Genomic DNA, 17,457 nt, shown 5'->3' on the forward strand with positions numbered 1-17,457 from the left:
CGTGATTACAAGGTTTAGATGGACAGACGGACAGACGGACGGACGGACGGACTGACGGACGGACACACATAGCCAGATCGACTCAGCTCGTCGAGACATTCATTTTGATATATATAAGTATGGGTCTACGACCATTATTTCGATGCGTTACAAACTTTTTGGCCAAAACCAACTTATAATACCCTCCCCACATAGTGGTGAAGGGTATAAAAAGGGCCTCCCGAATGAAGCATTTTATAAACATTATCTGACATTTTAACGTACCCACTTAAAGTTGGGGACAGGAATGAAAACTAATTATTCCATTTTAGTTCAGAATATTTTATGGTGGAGGGTATGAAAAGTTCGGCCCGGCCGAACTTAACGCTTTTTTACTTGTTCAATTTAATTTTGGTGGAGAGTATAAAAAGTTCGGTCCGGCAGAACTTAACGTTGTCTTACTTGTTTATGATATAATTCTGTTCCACCGCAGTGTCGCCCGTTGAGATTATTTGAAACTGGTCTCTTGCTACAAATTAGTAGATGCCTATTGTACAAAAAAAGGATTTTTCTGTCGTATTTTTATGTTTTGTTCGACCTTTTGAATGATAGTAAAATCAAGATTATTGAGGTTAAAGTTTATATTTTTATTTATTGCATATTATTTCCAATATTTCGAAATTACATTGAATTTAATCTTCAGGGATTTTTCTGTCGATTACTCACTGAATTGTATTTTGGGAAGTACTTTCAATGGATACACATTTCTAGAAATGTTCTTTTTTCCCTCTTCGACAAAGGACTTCGTGACGACAAACGAAATCAAAAAAAAAAAAAAAACTGGTCGGAAACAGATTCTTGTTCGTCAAAATCTCAACAAGTATCAGCCGGCTTTGTGGACAGGAATATACCCTAAGCCTGTGTGAACTGAAACTTTCATCTATGGACAGATCGAACAACGGCTACACAACCAAAATCCCTTAACTCAAAGCTATGTAATAGGAGATTTTCAGAATTGTGTAGCCATTTGCGGACGTAGAACTTGCCAACAAAATATGGATTTTATCATTGATCACAAGTGATGCGGAGAAGGTACCTGAAGAAATGGACCGGACCAACATAGTTTATTTTGGAAGTAGATATTATTTTGGGGGTCATTCCTTTTAAAAGATATTGCGCCCACCAGTCATTGCAATTCTTTAACAATGTGGTTCATTTTCGAGCTTAAACAAAATATTACTAAATCCAAAGATTGGATACCAAAAGGAATAGACCGAAAATCACCATCTTCGAACTTTATATAAGGCTCGCAGAAATATCACGATAAACAAAGTTTGGACCAACGCAGTATCCGGTTCGAAAGTTGTAGTGCGCACCAACCACTACACATGATTGCCGAAGGTGTTCTTTACAGCTTTCGGGCCATTTTCTCTTGAAGTATGGACTTGCCCCTGAAAAAACTTGTACCGTAGTAATAGGGGACCCGAGAACGATTGTTGCAAAAAAGCAAAGCATTTCCCGGGAGGTCTTTTTGTTTATTAATTTCATATTTTTTACTTATAACTAAAGGAAGTGAAGCCATATATACTAATTATCCAGAGAGTTCTTAAACTGCACTTCTCTGAAAATTTTAGAAATACTCTGTGGAAGGATATCGAAAGATTGGATCGATATTGTCCATATTCGAAGTTGATCAAAATTTGGACAAAATATCACGAAGGCCAAATTTTGGACCGAATCGGTTGATCTGTTCGAGTATTATCGTGTTCTCCAGGCAGCCACCCAGATGGACGAACATAGCTAAGTGGACTCCAAATTTTCTGAAACATTTCTTCCAAATACTCTTTGCGCTTAAAACTATTATTTCGATGAGGCACATTTTGACTAAAGGCTGAGAGTATTAAAAATGCCGTTTGGGAAAAATTGTGTTTATGGATTTTTACTAAAAGAATGTATACATGTATAGTAGGCCGGGGCGATTTGTATGGAAGGAAAAAAGTGATAGTGGGCGCCTGGAGTTTCTGATTATTGGGATTGTACTGAGTAAAAAAGTCCACTAGACCGTATGTCTACGGTGAAAATCGAGCCCCCGGATTTTGACTTGAAATTTTTTTCAAGGATATATTGGCCAAACCATATCTCAGAAACTTGACCTATCCTGAAAATTTCCTTTTGCGTTCTTAGTACACTCACTAAGGGCTTTCATCTCCAAAAGGAAATTTCCACCCACTGACTTTGAGTCAAATTTTGTAGCACAGTGTAATTTATCGATATTTTCCGAAAAATGTGCACTTTCATGGGGCCATAACTGTCTGAAGGAGCGTTCCAATGATTTTGCGATGTACTAAAGAGTTCTTAATTATTGTCTTGGCTACAATTCTTGTCTTTGTGTTGAATCGAAAATCTCAGTGGTTTAGCTGTTACATATATACCAAAATATCCAAAAAACCTTGAAAGGAAACTTCAAGTCTAAATCCGGGGGCTCAATTTTCACCGTAGACATATGGTCTAGTGGACTTTTTTCCTCAGTACAATCCCAATAATCAGAAAATCCAGGCGCCCGTGGTGGTGTTCAAATCGCCCCACCCTAATGTATAGGCCTTGGATTGGCGCCAGAATTTCGTTTTAAAAGAATTCAAGACTGTTTGCCAGAGTTTTCCTAGTTCCTGATCAACTTATGAGAAGATCCACGATAGGAAACCAGAATTTCTATAAGAGAAGTCCGACGATTGTTCCGCGATTGGGTGCTAGAATTTCATCATGGATAGACGCACTATTGCTCAGCATTAGTTCTCTATCAAGAAAACCACTTTCTTAAGGCTGATCAGAAATTCTTTGCGATAAGATCTACGATTGGACACAAAAATATACTTAGGGAAATAACTACAATTGGTTTCTTTATGACAATAACAACGATTGACTTTCCGAAATTGACCATACTCTGACACGGCAGCGTGATAAAAGACAAAAAAGAAGACCCGTGTCTCGGCGTTTTTTCCTTTATTTATATAACTGCTAAATATAGCTGTAAATATAAACAATACTACTGGATAACGCCATGATATCCGAACGTTCCCTCTGAATAAATCATTTCTTTACTAATCCCATTTTCCTTCCATAAATTGTTCATTATAATTGGAGTGGAAAATGGAAGCCGTGATTTTGAACTTTTGTGAAGTAGGAAACAGAGGAAAGGCCCTCAAAGGCAAACGCCCTAAATGTTAAGATATTCCTAAGGTTTTCCGATTGTATACTCTTTCTTTTGGTCTTACCGAAGTGTGGAAAATGGAAGCCGTGATTTTGAACTTTTTTGAAGTAGGAAACAGAGGAAAGGCCCTCAAAGGCAAAGGCCCTAAATGTTAAGATATCCCTAAGGTTTTCCGATTGTATACTCTTTCTTTTGGCCTTACCGAAGTGATATCACTGAATTATATAACATTCACTGTAGTTGTAAGTTATTTGATAAATGATATGCCCTAAAATATATACGATTATTAATATATCCATTGTTTTGAACATATATTAACTATGATATATTGTCAAAAAACAAGGGACATTGGCATAGAAGTCTTACGTCATTTTAATTTAAATATAGTAATGAACATTATTTCATCAGTAATATAAGTCTAAAATAAGGTTTACGTCTTTGCTAAATAAAAAATTTTCGCTCAAATAAACTTTCAAAATTTTGGTCAGGTGGGCCCCCCGAAATGAAATCCTGGCTACGTCCCTGGTATACAGAACATCGGGAGAGACATGAAGGAATAATTCTTTTCTTCGGAGTAATCAAGCAACGACGTGCTGGTGGAAGATACAAACCAACAGTCCTGTCTGGTTTTAAAATGGCAAAACCAAACATGGTTCCAACTGGGAAGCTGCCTTTAACACCGATCAAAGGTAGTGAGCTAACATGTGGCGCCCTTTCATTAGAACGATCAAAAACGTGGTACTATGAAGAAAACAAAACAACGTACTATGGAAAAAACAAAGAAAGGAAGAAAAACAATCCCTCAATGTTATCTACGAATCTGCACCTGGAATGTCCAGATTCTTTACAGAGTAGGTGGAGTTTGTACATTGGCGGATTTACTTGGTAAGTACAAACCTAATATTATCGCCTTACAGGAAGTGCAATGAAATTGGGCAGACGTAAAGATCAGAAACGATTACGCAGCGTATTATAGCTGCCATGAAGCAAAACATGATCTAGGTGTTGGATGTATGTAAATTGGGGTCTTAAAAACCTGGTCTCCAATTTTGCTCCGCTTGAGGAGAGAATTGCTAGAATCTGCATAAAAGCAAAGTTGTTTAACATCAGTCTCATCTGCGATTATGCCCCGACCGAAGAAAAATACGAACAGACATATTTTACGAGCCTAGAGAGAGCATATGACCGCCGACCTGGCCATGACGTTAAGGTTGTTCTAGGAGATTCTAAGGTTTAAATTGGGAGGGAAAATAACTTTGGTCCCACTGTCGGCGAGTTCAACCTTCATGAGGTGACATCCGACAATGGAATGAGGCTGATCTATTTTACAGCGGCAAAAAACATGGTAGTAAGCAGCACCAGGTTACAACACCTCGACATACACAAGGTCACGTGGATGTCCCCAGGTGGGCAAACCAGAAAGCTGATCGGTCATGTCATGTAGACGGAATACGCTCTTCCAGTGTGTTATATGTCCGTTCCATTTGTGAAGTAAACATCGGTTAGGGTAATTTCCTTGTACCAGCTAAGCTACGCACTCGTCCTGAGTGTGATCGGCAATAGAGCGATCTAACGGAAGTTGGATTCGAGAAGCTGCAAACAAAACAGATGGCACAAGCTTACTCCGCGCAACTGACCCACATGCTGGAAGACGGCACTCTTTGTCGCGATAATGAGACAGAGCATTGGCAGGGAATACATTGGGCATCAAAAACCACCACCAAATAATCCATGGTACGATCTGGAGTGTCGTAAGGCTACTGAAGACAAGAACGCGCATAAAGGAAATATATCGGGAAAAGAGGAGAGAGATGAAAGGTACTGCCTATGGGTCTATATCAAAGTTTCCATATACCTTTACAGTTTTTGGAGTAATAGTTTTATAATTGCAGGGAACCTCAAAAGTGACGTTTCGGGTAGTTCCTGCGGACTATACCAAAACATGGGCCTATGTTGATAATTTTTCGTAAAGAAGTGTGACAGCCACATTTATTTATTTGGCTGTTATTCATCTTTGTTATTATCTTTTATTTGTTTGGCTGCACAAGATCATATCCCATAAACCATAAATATGCAAACAAAATGTAAACAAAGAAATGTCCGTCCATATTCAGTGTGGTCAACAGAATTTTACTCGTTGCAACCAAATTAAAAGACGTACCAACATTATTGTTAAACGCAAGCGTTTAATATTCAAAAACTTCGAAGCATATAAATACGTTTCAAAGTCCAAAAGGATTAAAAAAAAATACGCAATTCTTGTCAATTCAAATAATACAAATGTGTAGTTATTTAATGGTTATAATTCTGTTTTGTTTGATTTTCACATATTTTCATATATCTTTTAGGACGTTTACATACATATAATATACTAGCAAAATGCCCGCTACTTCGTATGCGGAAAGGATATAAAAAAACAAATAAACAATATATAATATGGAAATTACAAACACTGAAAATTTGGTCGCTCTAATACAAATTTTAGTCAATATTTATTTTTATCTTAGTACTGTACGTACCCCTTAAGTTCGATTTTTAAAAAGCCGTATTTCACCCTTACACATTAACAGCGAGATCAACGTTGCACACCAATACACACCCTAACTCCAAAAAATAAAAATTCCAGCACTGTCCCTACACCCAAAAACAAATTGAGTACCATTAAGTAATTTTCGTATACTTATGGTACGTATTTCGACGACATATTTCAGCCATACACGGACATTAATAAAAAATAATTACAGTAAATTCCATAATAATTACAGTAATTCCAAATCTCAAGATTCCAGCTGTATCCGTTCGTCCAATTCCAAATTGTACCAAACTTAGTATCAATTCGAACTCTTCGTACCTTCCTTCACTTTAGTAGTAATCTCACTTCCAAATTTCATGATTCAAACTCTATCCGTTAAACCAAATTAAAATTGTACTAAATTTAGAATAATTTTGAATTTTCGTACCAATTTTCAAAACTTCCTCATCGGCTACAATAATCATACTTTCAAATTGCAGGATTCCACCGCTATCCGCTCACCTACATACAAATTGTACTAAATTTAGTACCATTTAGTGCTTTTCGTAACCAAAAGTTCGCTTTTTCAAAACAACCTGAATCCTACTCTTCCAAATTGTATAAAATTTACTACCATTTCTTTCCAAACAAAAATTTCAGGATTCCAGCTCTACCCGTTCACCCAAATCCAGCCAAATCCAGCTCTATTAATTCACCCGAATCCAAATTGTATCAAATTTAGTACCATTTCTTTCCAAACAAAAATTTCAGGATTCCAGCTCTACCCGTTCACCCAAATCCATATTGTACCATATGTAGTACCATTTAGTACTTCTCGTACCCATACGTACGACTTTTCAAAATTTCCTCAATACTACACTCCTACAGTAATCTTAATTCCTAATTCCAACACTATCCGTTTACTAAAACTCAAATTGTACCAAATTTAGTGCTTTCTGTACCCATAAGTACGAATTTCCAAAACTACCTCGATTCTACTGTCCGGCAGTAATCTTAGTTCCAAATTTCAGAATTCCAGCTCTATCCGTTCATCCAACTCCAAATTGTACCAAATTTAGTACCATTTAGTACTTTTCGTACCCAAAGGTGCGAATTTCCTAAACTATCTCAATCCTACACCCCTACAGTAATCTTAATTCAAAACTTTAGGATTCCAGCTCTATCCGTTCACCCAAATCCAAATTTATTACTGCTCGTAATGATAAATACGAACTTCCAAAACCATTTCCTTATTTCAACGCCATTTCCCAACCTTGATTCCCATACCAAATTTGAAGATTCTAGCTTTATCCATTAAAAATATGCAATTTGTACCAAATTTAGAAACTTTTAGTACTTTTCGTACACTTATAGATCGAGTTTCTAAATACCCTTTGGTACATCTTCCTAACTCTCCATCAATGACCACTCGTTCAAAAATTTAGAATTCTAGCTCTTCGCGTTTGCCTAATAAAATGGATTCCATATTTAGTACACTTTAGCACTTTTCGTACCTTTCTACGACGAAGTTCCAAAAACCCCTTTACACAAAAACAAATTGTACCAAATTCTGTACAATTCGATTTTCCAAAACAACCTTAATCCTTCACTTCAACAGTAACCATAATTCCAAATAACAGGATTCCAGCGCTATCCGTGCACTCAAATCCAAGTTGTACAATTTGGTACATTTCGTACCCATAAGTACGAATTTCAAAAACTACTTCCATCTCAATCTTATACTCCAACAGCAGTCTGACCGAATTCCAGGATTCCAGCTCTATCCGTTCCCCCAAATCCAAATTGTATCACAGGTAGTACCATACACTCCAATAGTTATCCAATAGTTATCCTAATTTCAAATTTCAGGACTTAAACACTATCCGTCACCCAAATCCAAATTCTACCTCTATAGCCTACCGCGAACGGGTTGCAAATTCTAACTCTTTCCGTTTACTAAAATTCATACTTTAAATTAAAATAAATAAAATTAAAATACTTAAAATTCAGGATTCCAGTTCCAGTTCACCCAAATCCAAATTGTAATAAATTTAGTACCATTTAGTACTATTCGTACACATAAATACGAATTTCCAAAATTTCCCCAATCCTATGCTCCAACAATAATCTCAATTTCAAATTTCAGGATTCCAGCTCTGTCCGTTCACTCGAATCCTTATTGTACCAAATTTAGTACTTTTCGAACACATAAGTACGAATTTCCAAACCCACCCTCATATCTCAGTCCTACACTTCACAGTAATCTTAATTCCAAATTTCAGGTTTCCAGCTACATACATACGTTCACCCAAATCCAAATTGCACTAAATTTAGTACCATTTAGTACTTTTCGTACCCATAAGTACGAATTTTCAAAACTACCTCAATTCTACACCCCACCAGTAATCTCAATTCCAAATTTCGAGATTCCAACTATATCCGTTCACCCAAATCCCCATTGTCCCAAATTTAGTACCATTTAGTACTTTTCATTCACATAAGTAAGAATTTCCAAAACTTCCCCAGTCCTACACTCCAACAGTAATATCAATTCCAAATTTCAGGAATCCAGCTCTATCCGTTCACCCAAATCCAAATTGTACTAAATTTAGTACCATTTAGTACTTTTCGTACACTCAAGTTTCCAAAAACCCTTTGGTGCATCTTTCTTACTCTTCATCAGTGATCCTCAGTCCAAATTTGAGGAATCAAACTCTATCCGTTCACCCAAATCGAAACTGTACCAAATTTAGTGCTATTTAGTATTTTTCGTACCCTATGTACGAATTTCCAAAACTTCCACAATACTAAACTCCACCAGTAATCTCAGTTCCAAATTTCGAGATTCCAGAGCTATCCGTTCACCCAAATACCCATTATACAAAATTTAGTTCCATTTAGTACTTTCCGTACACATAAGTACTAATTTCCAAAACCACCCTCATATCTCAATCCTACACTTCAACAGTAATATTAATTCCAAATTTCAGATTTCCAGCTCTTTCCGTTCATTCAAATCCAAATGGTACTAAATTTAGTACCATTTAGTGCTTTTCGTACGCATAAGTACGAATTTTCAAAACTACTTCAATCCTACACCCCACCAGTAATCTCAATTCCAAATTTCGAGATTCCAGCTTTTATCCGTTCACCCAAATCCCCATTGTATCAAATTTAGTACCATTTAGTACTTTTCATACACATAAGTACGAATTTCCAAAAGTTCTTCAATCCTACACTCCAACAGTAATCTCAATTCCAAATATCAGCATTCCAGCTCTATCTGTTCACCCAAATCCCTATTGTACCAAATTTAGTACTATTTAGTACTTTTCGTACACATAAGCACGAATTTCCAAAACTACCCTCATATCTCAATCCTACACTACAACAGTAACCTTAATTCCGAATTTCAGGTTTCCAGCTCTTTACGTTCACCCAAATCTAAATTGTAATAAATTTAGTACCATTTAGTACTTTTCGTATACATGATTGGTAATTTTCTAAACCATTTTCTTTTAGATGCACCACTTCCCAACCTTGATTTCCATACCAAATTCCTATATTCCTGGGGCCTATTATTGATTTCATTAATTATTTAGCGATTTCTTCAAATTACAGATTTTGAAATTGAATAGTTATGACTGTACATCTCCATATACGATAAAATTCTTAATTGCAAATAAATCGTGGTAATATGCACAATTTTATTGCACTTTCATTGATTTGCAAACATTTAGTTATTACCAAAAAGTGAGGTCCATACAGTTTTTAGTTGTTGTTATTTCTGGCCGATTTCTGAATTTATTACCCTAATGTTGTCTTCAAAAGCAACTCACTTATTTGTTCAACAAACCCAACATTATTTATTGAAAGAATTTTTGTTTTAATTTTAAATTGAAAATCAAAATTTGTACAAATGCATCCTTTGTAATCATTTTTCTAACTGGATTTTAACGAATGAAAATCTTCTGTGCGACACCTGTTATGTGAAAACAAAATCAATATCGGTTTGTATTTTTCGCGTAATTAATGTTTGTACCATTATCACCAACTGCGACATCTGTTGCAATGGAAGATAACAAATGTCTTGTCTTTCTATTATTTAGTGGTTTACGATAAAAATAAGTGCGCCTAGAAGTAAACTACAAAATTTGAAATTATGTGTGATCGTTTACGGTATCATGAAGTTATAGCATTGTAAATTCGACACATGTCATGCAGAGGGCCAACTAAATGAATAAGTACGTAATAGTAATGAAAAATAAGGATTTTTGTTGTTGTTATTTTTTGTGGTTCCAGGACGAATTTTCTAAAACCCGGCCTTATCTCGCACATTTGCATCAACAGTGACCCACTGGTAAAATTTCAAGCTCCTAGCTTTAGCCGTTTTGGCTGGGCGTTGATGATGAGTCAGTCAGTCAGTCAGTCAATCACTTATCACCAAGCTCATTTATATATATAGAGATGAGGATTTATTTGAAATATATGTAATGGAATTGACATTTAAAACCCAGTGTGTTTGTTAAATCCGGTCATATGTAAACTAACTTTACCGGTTATTATTTAATGTCGTAAATTTAAATAATCAATTCCTTTGTCTGTACTTCAAATAAATCTTAATATGGAGGTTTACCTTACAAGAAGCTCTTATGTAAAGTTTACGTCATGTTAAATGGAGACAGTTTATTTTACGATCACGGTTCGATGAACGTATACAATATTTAACACCTTTGAGACCAATAGAAGAATATACAAAGATAATGCAGTAAAATAATACTATAGCATTATAAATTTATATACCCAACATTTAACTTAATTTGTCATTTATCTTCAAAGTCGATTTTGCTGATCTGTTAAGTCGATTCATATATCCCTAGTGGAAAATCAGCAGGTTCCACCATTGTTGTATTTGGAGAAATAATCACATGTATAGCTTGAACTTGCAATGTCACCCCGTACCTAAACCACATTTTATCGACCATTTTGTTCTATCTGTGGTAAAGTGAAGGAGTACCAAATTTTAATCTTCACCTTTAAATCGTGGTATACTGTTAATACATTTTTAAAGTGACATTGAGTTTTTTTTAAACCTTTATCAAAGATTTGTTTTATAAAAGCAAAAAAAGCAGTAATATATTGGACGAAACCCGTCACAATTTACATCAATTAATCAGTTTTCACCCTGGGGTAAGCATAGTGGCTATAAAAATGCATGCAGTAAGTGTAAGGTTATTGTTGCGGCACGGGTTAATATGAGCCGGCTTTTAAATAAAAGAACAAAATTTCTAAGAGCACTCCGTGTGCAAATATTTCACTTTATTTTACAAATTAATAAAATTAGCAAAGAAAGTGAGCGAGCGAGCGAGCGCTTTAAAACAATTTTGTCTTTGACCGTGCCTTTTTACCGACTAAATTTACAAAGTTAATAATCTATGCTTATTTCTGTCGTTGGGCATTTTGTCTACGTGACACATAAACAAGGACCGTTACTTCTCCTTGAAAGATCAAAAACAATAACAAATACATACGGTCAAAGAGGAATAGAGAAAAATAGAAATATATACAAATATAAATATGTATGTTTTTACATAAGATGAAATTTACTCTAAATTGAAAGTATGTATGTACATATTCGCAAATTAGAATTCTTGGGGAAGATATCCCCATACAAATAAATGACTCAAATGAAAATTAATAAAATAAAAAATAATGAAAATAAAATTTGATGTAACTGAAATTTATGACACCAAGTAGGTAAACGGCGGCAACATTCCCCTCCTCGTAAATGAGCTCCTGGGACGATTTTACTGATCAATAATGCCGACGTCTAATTTTGCTAACTTGGCTGTTGGTCGTTGGAAGACACCGTGCTGGGTACGAACAGTTGCTTGACGTACTTGCCCATCTTTGGCTATTATGGTGTTGACTATTTTGCCTTTTGGCCAGCAATGTCTTGGCAGGTTCTCGTCGATGATGATTACGATGTCACCAACTTTTAGTGGTTTTGTTTTCTGGAACCATTTTCCTCTTCTGGTTAAAGTTGGCATGTACTCTTTTACCCAACGACGCCAAAATTGGTCGGAGAACTGTTGTGTTTGTCGCCATCGTAGACGCAGGTCGGCTAGTTCGGTGACTATTGGCTTGTAGCCGCTGGATGAACCCAATAACAGGTGGTTTGGCGTGAGTGCTTCGTCGTCACATGATTCCAGAGAAACAAATGTGAGTGGTCTGGAGTTAATTATGAATTCGGCCTCTGCCATGGCATTTCTTAAAGTTTCATCATTAAAGTTTGCGTTTGGACAAATGTTGTATAGTGTTGTTTTCACGGATCGGACGAGTCTTTCCCAGGCTCCACCCATGTGGGGAGCTGCAGGTGGATTAAATTTCCACTTGATGTGGTCGAGCATAGAGGCCATATCTTTCAGATCGAAAGCTTTGGATTCGGGTGAGAATATTTTCGCTGTAGCCTTAAAATTTGTCCCATTATCAGTGTAGATCTCGTTGGGAATCCCTCTTCGAGCAATGAAATTGTTAATGCACATAACACATGAACTGGTATCAAGGCTGTAGGCAATTTCGATGTGCACTGCACGAACTGTAAGACAGGTAAAAAGCACACCCCATCTTTTCTCCTTTCTTCTGCCCACAGTAACGTATAGTGGTCCAAAGTAGTCAATGCCGACATACGTAAATGGTCGCTCGAAGCTGGCTAGCCTTGCTTTAGGCAGTGTAGACATTTGTGGCATAACCGGATTGGCTGATAAATTCTTGCAATGTTGACAGGATCGACGTATGCTTTTGTACAGAACGCGAAGTTTGGGTATGTAATATTGACTTTTGATGTTGTTGATGACGGTCTCATGCGATATGTGGTGAAAGTTCTCATGTACATAGCGAACTAACAGGACGGTAACATGGTGCATGGTAGGCAATATTATTGTATCTTGGTGATTTAGATATAATACACGGCCCCTGGCCCTTAATATGCCCTCGTCATCTAGAAAGATATTACAGGAAATTAGTTTACTGCTTTTTTCAATACTCTTACCCTTTTTTAAACTACAAATTTCTCCAAGATATTCGCTCTCCTGAGCTTGTCGGAAGAGAAAAACCTTCGCTTGTTGTATCATCTCAAAGGAAATATCTTTTGGTGGTTCCCTTCCTTTACATCTCGATTTTAATCTGCTCACGTAGAGTATAAATGTAGCTACTGCTCGGTAGAGTTTTCTCCAGTTGGAAAAATATTCCAAATTAAATTGTTTGCTTTTGTTTATAATAAATACTTGGTGTCTCATTTCCTCCTGTCCGCATTCACCCACATTGGTACAAGTTGGCCATGTTGATTTGTTTTCATGAAGAAATTTAGGCCCCGAGAACCACATAGCAGCATCCCAGCGCGTTTGGTATTTCGTTGCTAGATCTGCAGGATTCATTTTGGAGGGTACCCATCGCCATTGTGTCACCTCAGTCGTCTCCAAGATTTCTCCAACACGATGCATGACGAATTGTTGAAACTTTTTGGGGTCCATTCGAAGCCACTGCAACACAGTCTTGGAATCCGTCCAGAAGTATTTTGATGTAAAATTAATACGTTTAATATTTATGACTTTGTTGGCTAGTCTAACACCCGCAATAGCAGCTTGAAGCTCCAGTCTTGGTATTGACATTGGTTTTATCGGAGCAACTTTGGATTTGCCAATAACGATAGTGACGTCACATCCACCCTGGTACGCAACCCGTAAATAGCACACTGCTGCGTAAGCGTCTTCGCCTGCGTCGACGAATGTGTGCAGTTCAACTTCGGTCGCTTCATTTATATGTGGAGAGTAACATCGGGAAATTTCAATTGACGATATGTAGTCGATAGCTGTCTTCCATTTCTGCCATTTGACGTGTACAGGGTTGCAGATTTCATCATCCCAGTCAATTCCAGATCGCCAGACTTCCTGAAGAAGGATTTTCAATGTGGTCGTGTAGCATGATATCAACCCCAGCGGATCGAAAATTGACATCAGCACCTTTAGTAGTTCTCTTTTTGTGGGAATTAATTCGCTGGCAAACAGATCACGACGAAGTCTGGCAAATCTGAAAATATATACAAACGAGTCTTTGTTAGGATCCCAATACATACCAAGAACCTTTTCAGTTTCAGCAAGATCTCGTGGGTTCTGATCTTTTGATGAATCATCCTGTAGATGGCTGATGACTGCATTGCTGTTTGACGCCCAATTTCGGATATGAAATCCTCCAGCGGAATGAATATATTGTACTTGTGACGCTAATTCGATCGCCTGTTCATCATCGTTGACGCTATCGATGAAATCATCCACATAGTGATATTGTTGTATGGCTTCGACGGCTCGTGGAAACTCGTTCTTAAATTGCTCAGCATTGAAGTCTCGTACATAATGTGCAATGCATGGTGCACAGCATATTCCAAAGGTAAGCGCTCTCATTACATAAATACTCGGCTTCTCAGGATTATCGTTTTCATCGCACCATAAAAATCTCTGTGCATGCATGTCTTCTTTCCTAACGTTGATGCGATGGAACATTTCGGCGATATCTCCACAAATTGCAATTTTTCCTACGCGGAAACTCAGCAAAATATCAACCAATGATTTTAACAAGTCTGGTCCACAGTGTATAAAGTCATTGAGACAAACTCCATTAGATTTTGCTGCGCCATCCCAAACCATTCGAATTTTACCCGGTTTGTTGGGGTTGAGTGTTATAAATGTTGGCAGGTACCATACGGGATTACCATTGTTACTTATCTCTTCATCAGATAATTTTCTTGCATATCCCTTTTTCAGCAAGTTGTTGATTTGTTCTTGGAGAACATCACGAAGATTTTTATCTTTCTGAAATTTCTTTTGTAGACACGTAAGACGTTTACGGGCATTGTTGTAACTCTCTGGCAGTTGTTTCACATTATACTTCCACAATAAACCCACTTCATAACGGCCGTCCACTTTCTGACACGAAGTCTTCAAAATATTCATTGACCTGGAGTCCTGCGCTGAAACTACGGTTTTCACTGATGAATCTTCAAGATTAAAATTTTCTTTCACCATTTGATGCAACTCGTTGTATTTCTCTTCACAATCACAATGATGTATATTTAGCCATGAACCTTGCCGGTAGCAGTCGTTGGGCCCCTGAATTGTCCAACCTAACCGCGTTTTTGTGGCAATAGGTTGATTCCACAAACCTTCCCGTATCTTTAGTGGCACTGCGAGCTTCCAATTATCTGCTCCAATTAAAATTGTTGGTTTAACATTTGAATAAGATTCTATTGGGAGACCAGCCAGATATTTGTATTTTGATATCAATTCCTCCATTTCCAACGACTGTGTAGGTAAATCTAAACCGTCAACAGTATGAACACTATTTAAAAAGAACTTTGCACCATTTTTAGAGTTTGCAATAGAAATCGAAGCTTTTCTCGATGTATTTTCTTGGCGAGTTGTATCTCCCGTCCATTTTAGGCAAAGTGGCTCTTCAACACCTTCAAGATCAAGTAGATCAAAAACGTCTCTTTCAATCAACGTTACAGAGGAACCCTCGTCGAGAAAGGCATATGTGTCTATGAACCCATTTTTCTTCAAAAGGCGCACCGGTAGAATTCTAAAAAATGAACTTCGATTTTGCTCTTTAGTGGAATGAGAATTAATTGTTTCACTGGTATTGTTGGCTGCCGAAATAGCTCTGCTTTGTCCTGAAGACGATTGTTGTTGGTCCACGTATTTGTGCAGCAATCTATGGTGCTTGGCAGCACAACCATCAATTCCGCATTCTTTATTAATGAAACACTTACGGCGGTGCCTATTTAAACATTGCCGGCATAAATTGTGTGTCTTCACCAACTTCCACTTTTGATCCAATGAGAGTTTCTTAAATTCACTGCATACAGAAACTTTGTGATCATTGCTTCTGCAAGAAAAACACACTATTTTGCTTTGTTGTACGTCTTCTGCATGTGTATTCACTGGAGCGCTTCTTGATGATGGAATTGTTGATACGACTGTACTGGCGGCATCTGCAATTTGGAAAATCCAATCACTAAATAATTTCACGATTGGAATCCGATCGTCCTTAGGATGTGTAGCCCAATTTAATTTATACTGACTGTTCAGTTTATCCAATAACTCCTTCACCAACATGGGGTTGTTCAGATGAGAGTCTAACTTGCATGCCTCCATGGTAGAACAAATATTTTTTACGCATAGTGCAAATTCGATTATACCCTCTAATTTATCCTTCGGGGGAGGAAATTTCCTCGCTTTTTCTATAACTCGTTCAAGAATATGCTCCGGCCGTCCAAAATACATTCTTAAAGTTTGAATAATTTCCGGCACCATTGCAGGCAGCATAAGTTTACTTCTCACTAGCTCCTTGGCCTTACCTTTAAGACACGATTGTAGCCGTATTAAATTCTCTGCGTGAGAGTAACCGGCTACCGCAGTACTGTTTTCAAAACTGCTTATGAAAAGCGGCCATTCTTCCGGGTCTCCATGGAAATGTGGTAGATCACGAGGAATTGAATGCCGTGCTGCAAGTTGAGAGGGAGTTGGCCCGGAAAAAATATTCCAATTTGACGTCATATTAAACGAGTTTTGATGGGTCTGTTCTTGTTGACTACATTGAGAGAGAATCTGATATTTTCTTTCTAAAAACTCTTGCTGCATACGCTGCTGTTCTTCCAACATTTTAAGCTGCAAATCCACTTGTAGTGTAACGTTGTTATTTTGTTGGCTTGAAACCGGTTTTTGTTGATTTATGTTTGATGTGGACAAATGTGTGCCCGTGATTGCAGATGAATTCACTGGTACTAGCGAAGAGGGAACCGTATTTGTTCTATTGTCTTTCGCTTTACCTTGAAACAAAGTGTTCGTTGGCCTATTCACGGATGTCGATGTTGTGGAAGCTGTTGGAATTCTTCCGCCGGTTCCACTTGTGGTCTTACTTGCCATTTGCAGTAACTCCCCTGCATTTGTTGGGGACGATGTCGCTTGCGGCACATTCAGCAAACCTGTGGTATTCGCTACGGACTGATTTTCCTCCATGGATGTTGTCTCCTTATTGAGGTTACATCCGTCACAACTCCAACTCACCTCGGATACACTACTGTTGACGCCAACACAATTAAAATGATACCACTTATCACATTTATCACACTGTACCATGTCATCATTGTCCACTTCATTACACTTGTTGCAATTAAAATTGCTTTTTAATCCTTCTTGGTGGGACATTGTGTAATTTTATTTCAATTATTTTCAATATTAAAAAATGTTGGTCTTCTTGACTCTTTTAATTTGTATTTTGTTTGTTTGTTCACGAAGAACTTTTGTTTCTTATAAATATGAAACGCACAATTATTTGTTGTTTATTCGCGCGAAGCGTAGTAGCGAATTATAATTTTCTTTATTTATTGTTGTTCAACCACGAAGATATTAAATTTGTTTTATTTAAAACTTCATAAAAATTGTTTTAAAGAATGTTGCGGCACGGGTTAATATGAGCCGGCTTTTAAATAAAAGAACAAAATTTCTAAGAGCACTCCGTGTGCAAATATTTCACTTTATTTTACAAATTAATAAAATTAGCAAAGAAAGTGAGCGAGCGAGCGAGCGCTTTAAAACAATTTTGTCTTTGACCGTGCCTTTTTACCGACTAAATTTACAAAGTTAATAATCTATGCTTATTTCTGTCGTTGGGCATTTTGTCTACGTGACACATAAACAAGGAC

At 37.1% G+C, this 17,457-nt stretch overlaps 1 protein-coding gene across 1 annotated transcript; it reads right to left on the bottom strand.

Moving 5' to 3' along the window:
- Positions 1–11,506: 11,506 nt before the first annotated feature.
- On the bottom strand, positions 11,507–16,960 carry LOC141403173 (uncharacterized). Its single transcript, XM_073985348.1, has 3 exons — positions 16,111–16,960; positions 13,834–14,955; positions 11,507–12,699 (listed from the first exon to the last, which is right to left on the bottom strand). Exons 1-3 carry the CDS (start codon positions 16,958–16,960, stop codon positions 11,507–11,509), a joined length of 3,165 nt encoding a protein of 1,054 aa, XP_073841449.1.
- Between the last annotated feature and the right edge of the window lie 497 nt (positions 16,961–17,457).

This window comes from Musca autumnalis, unplaced genomic scaffold, assembly GCF_047663935.1.
Source record: "Musca autumnalis isolate F117 unplaced genomic scaffold, ASM4766393v1 scaffold_4, whole genome shotgun sequence".
NCBI lineage: Eukaryota > Metazoa > Arthropoda > Insecta > Diptera > Muscidae > Musca > Musca autumnalis.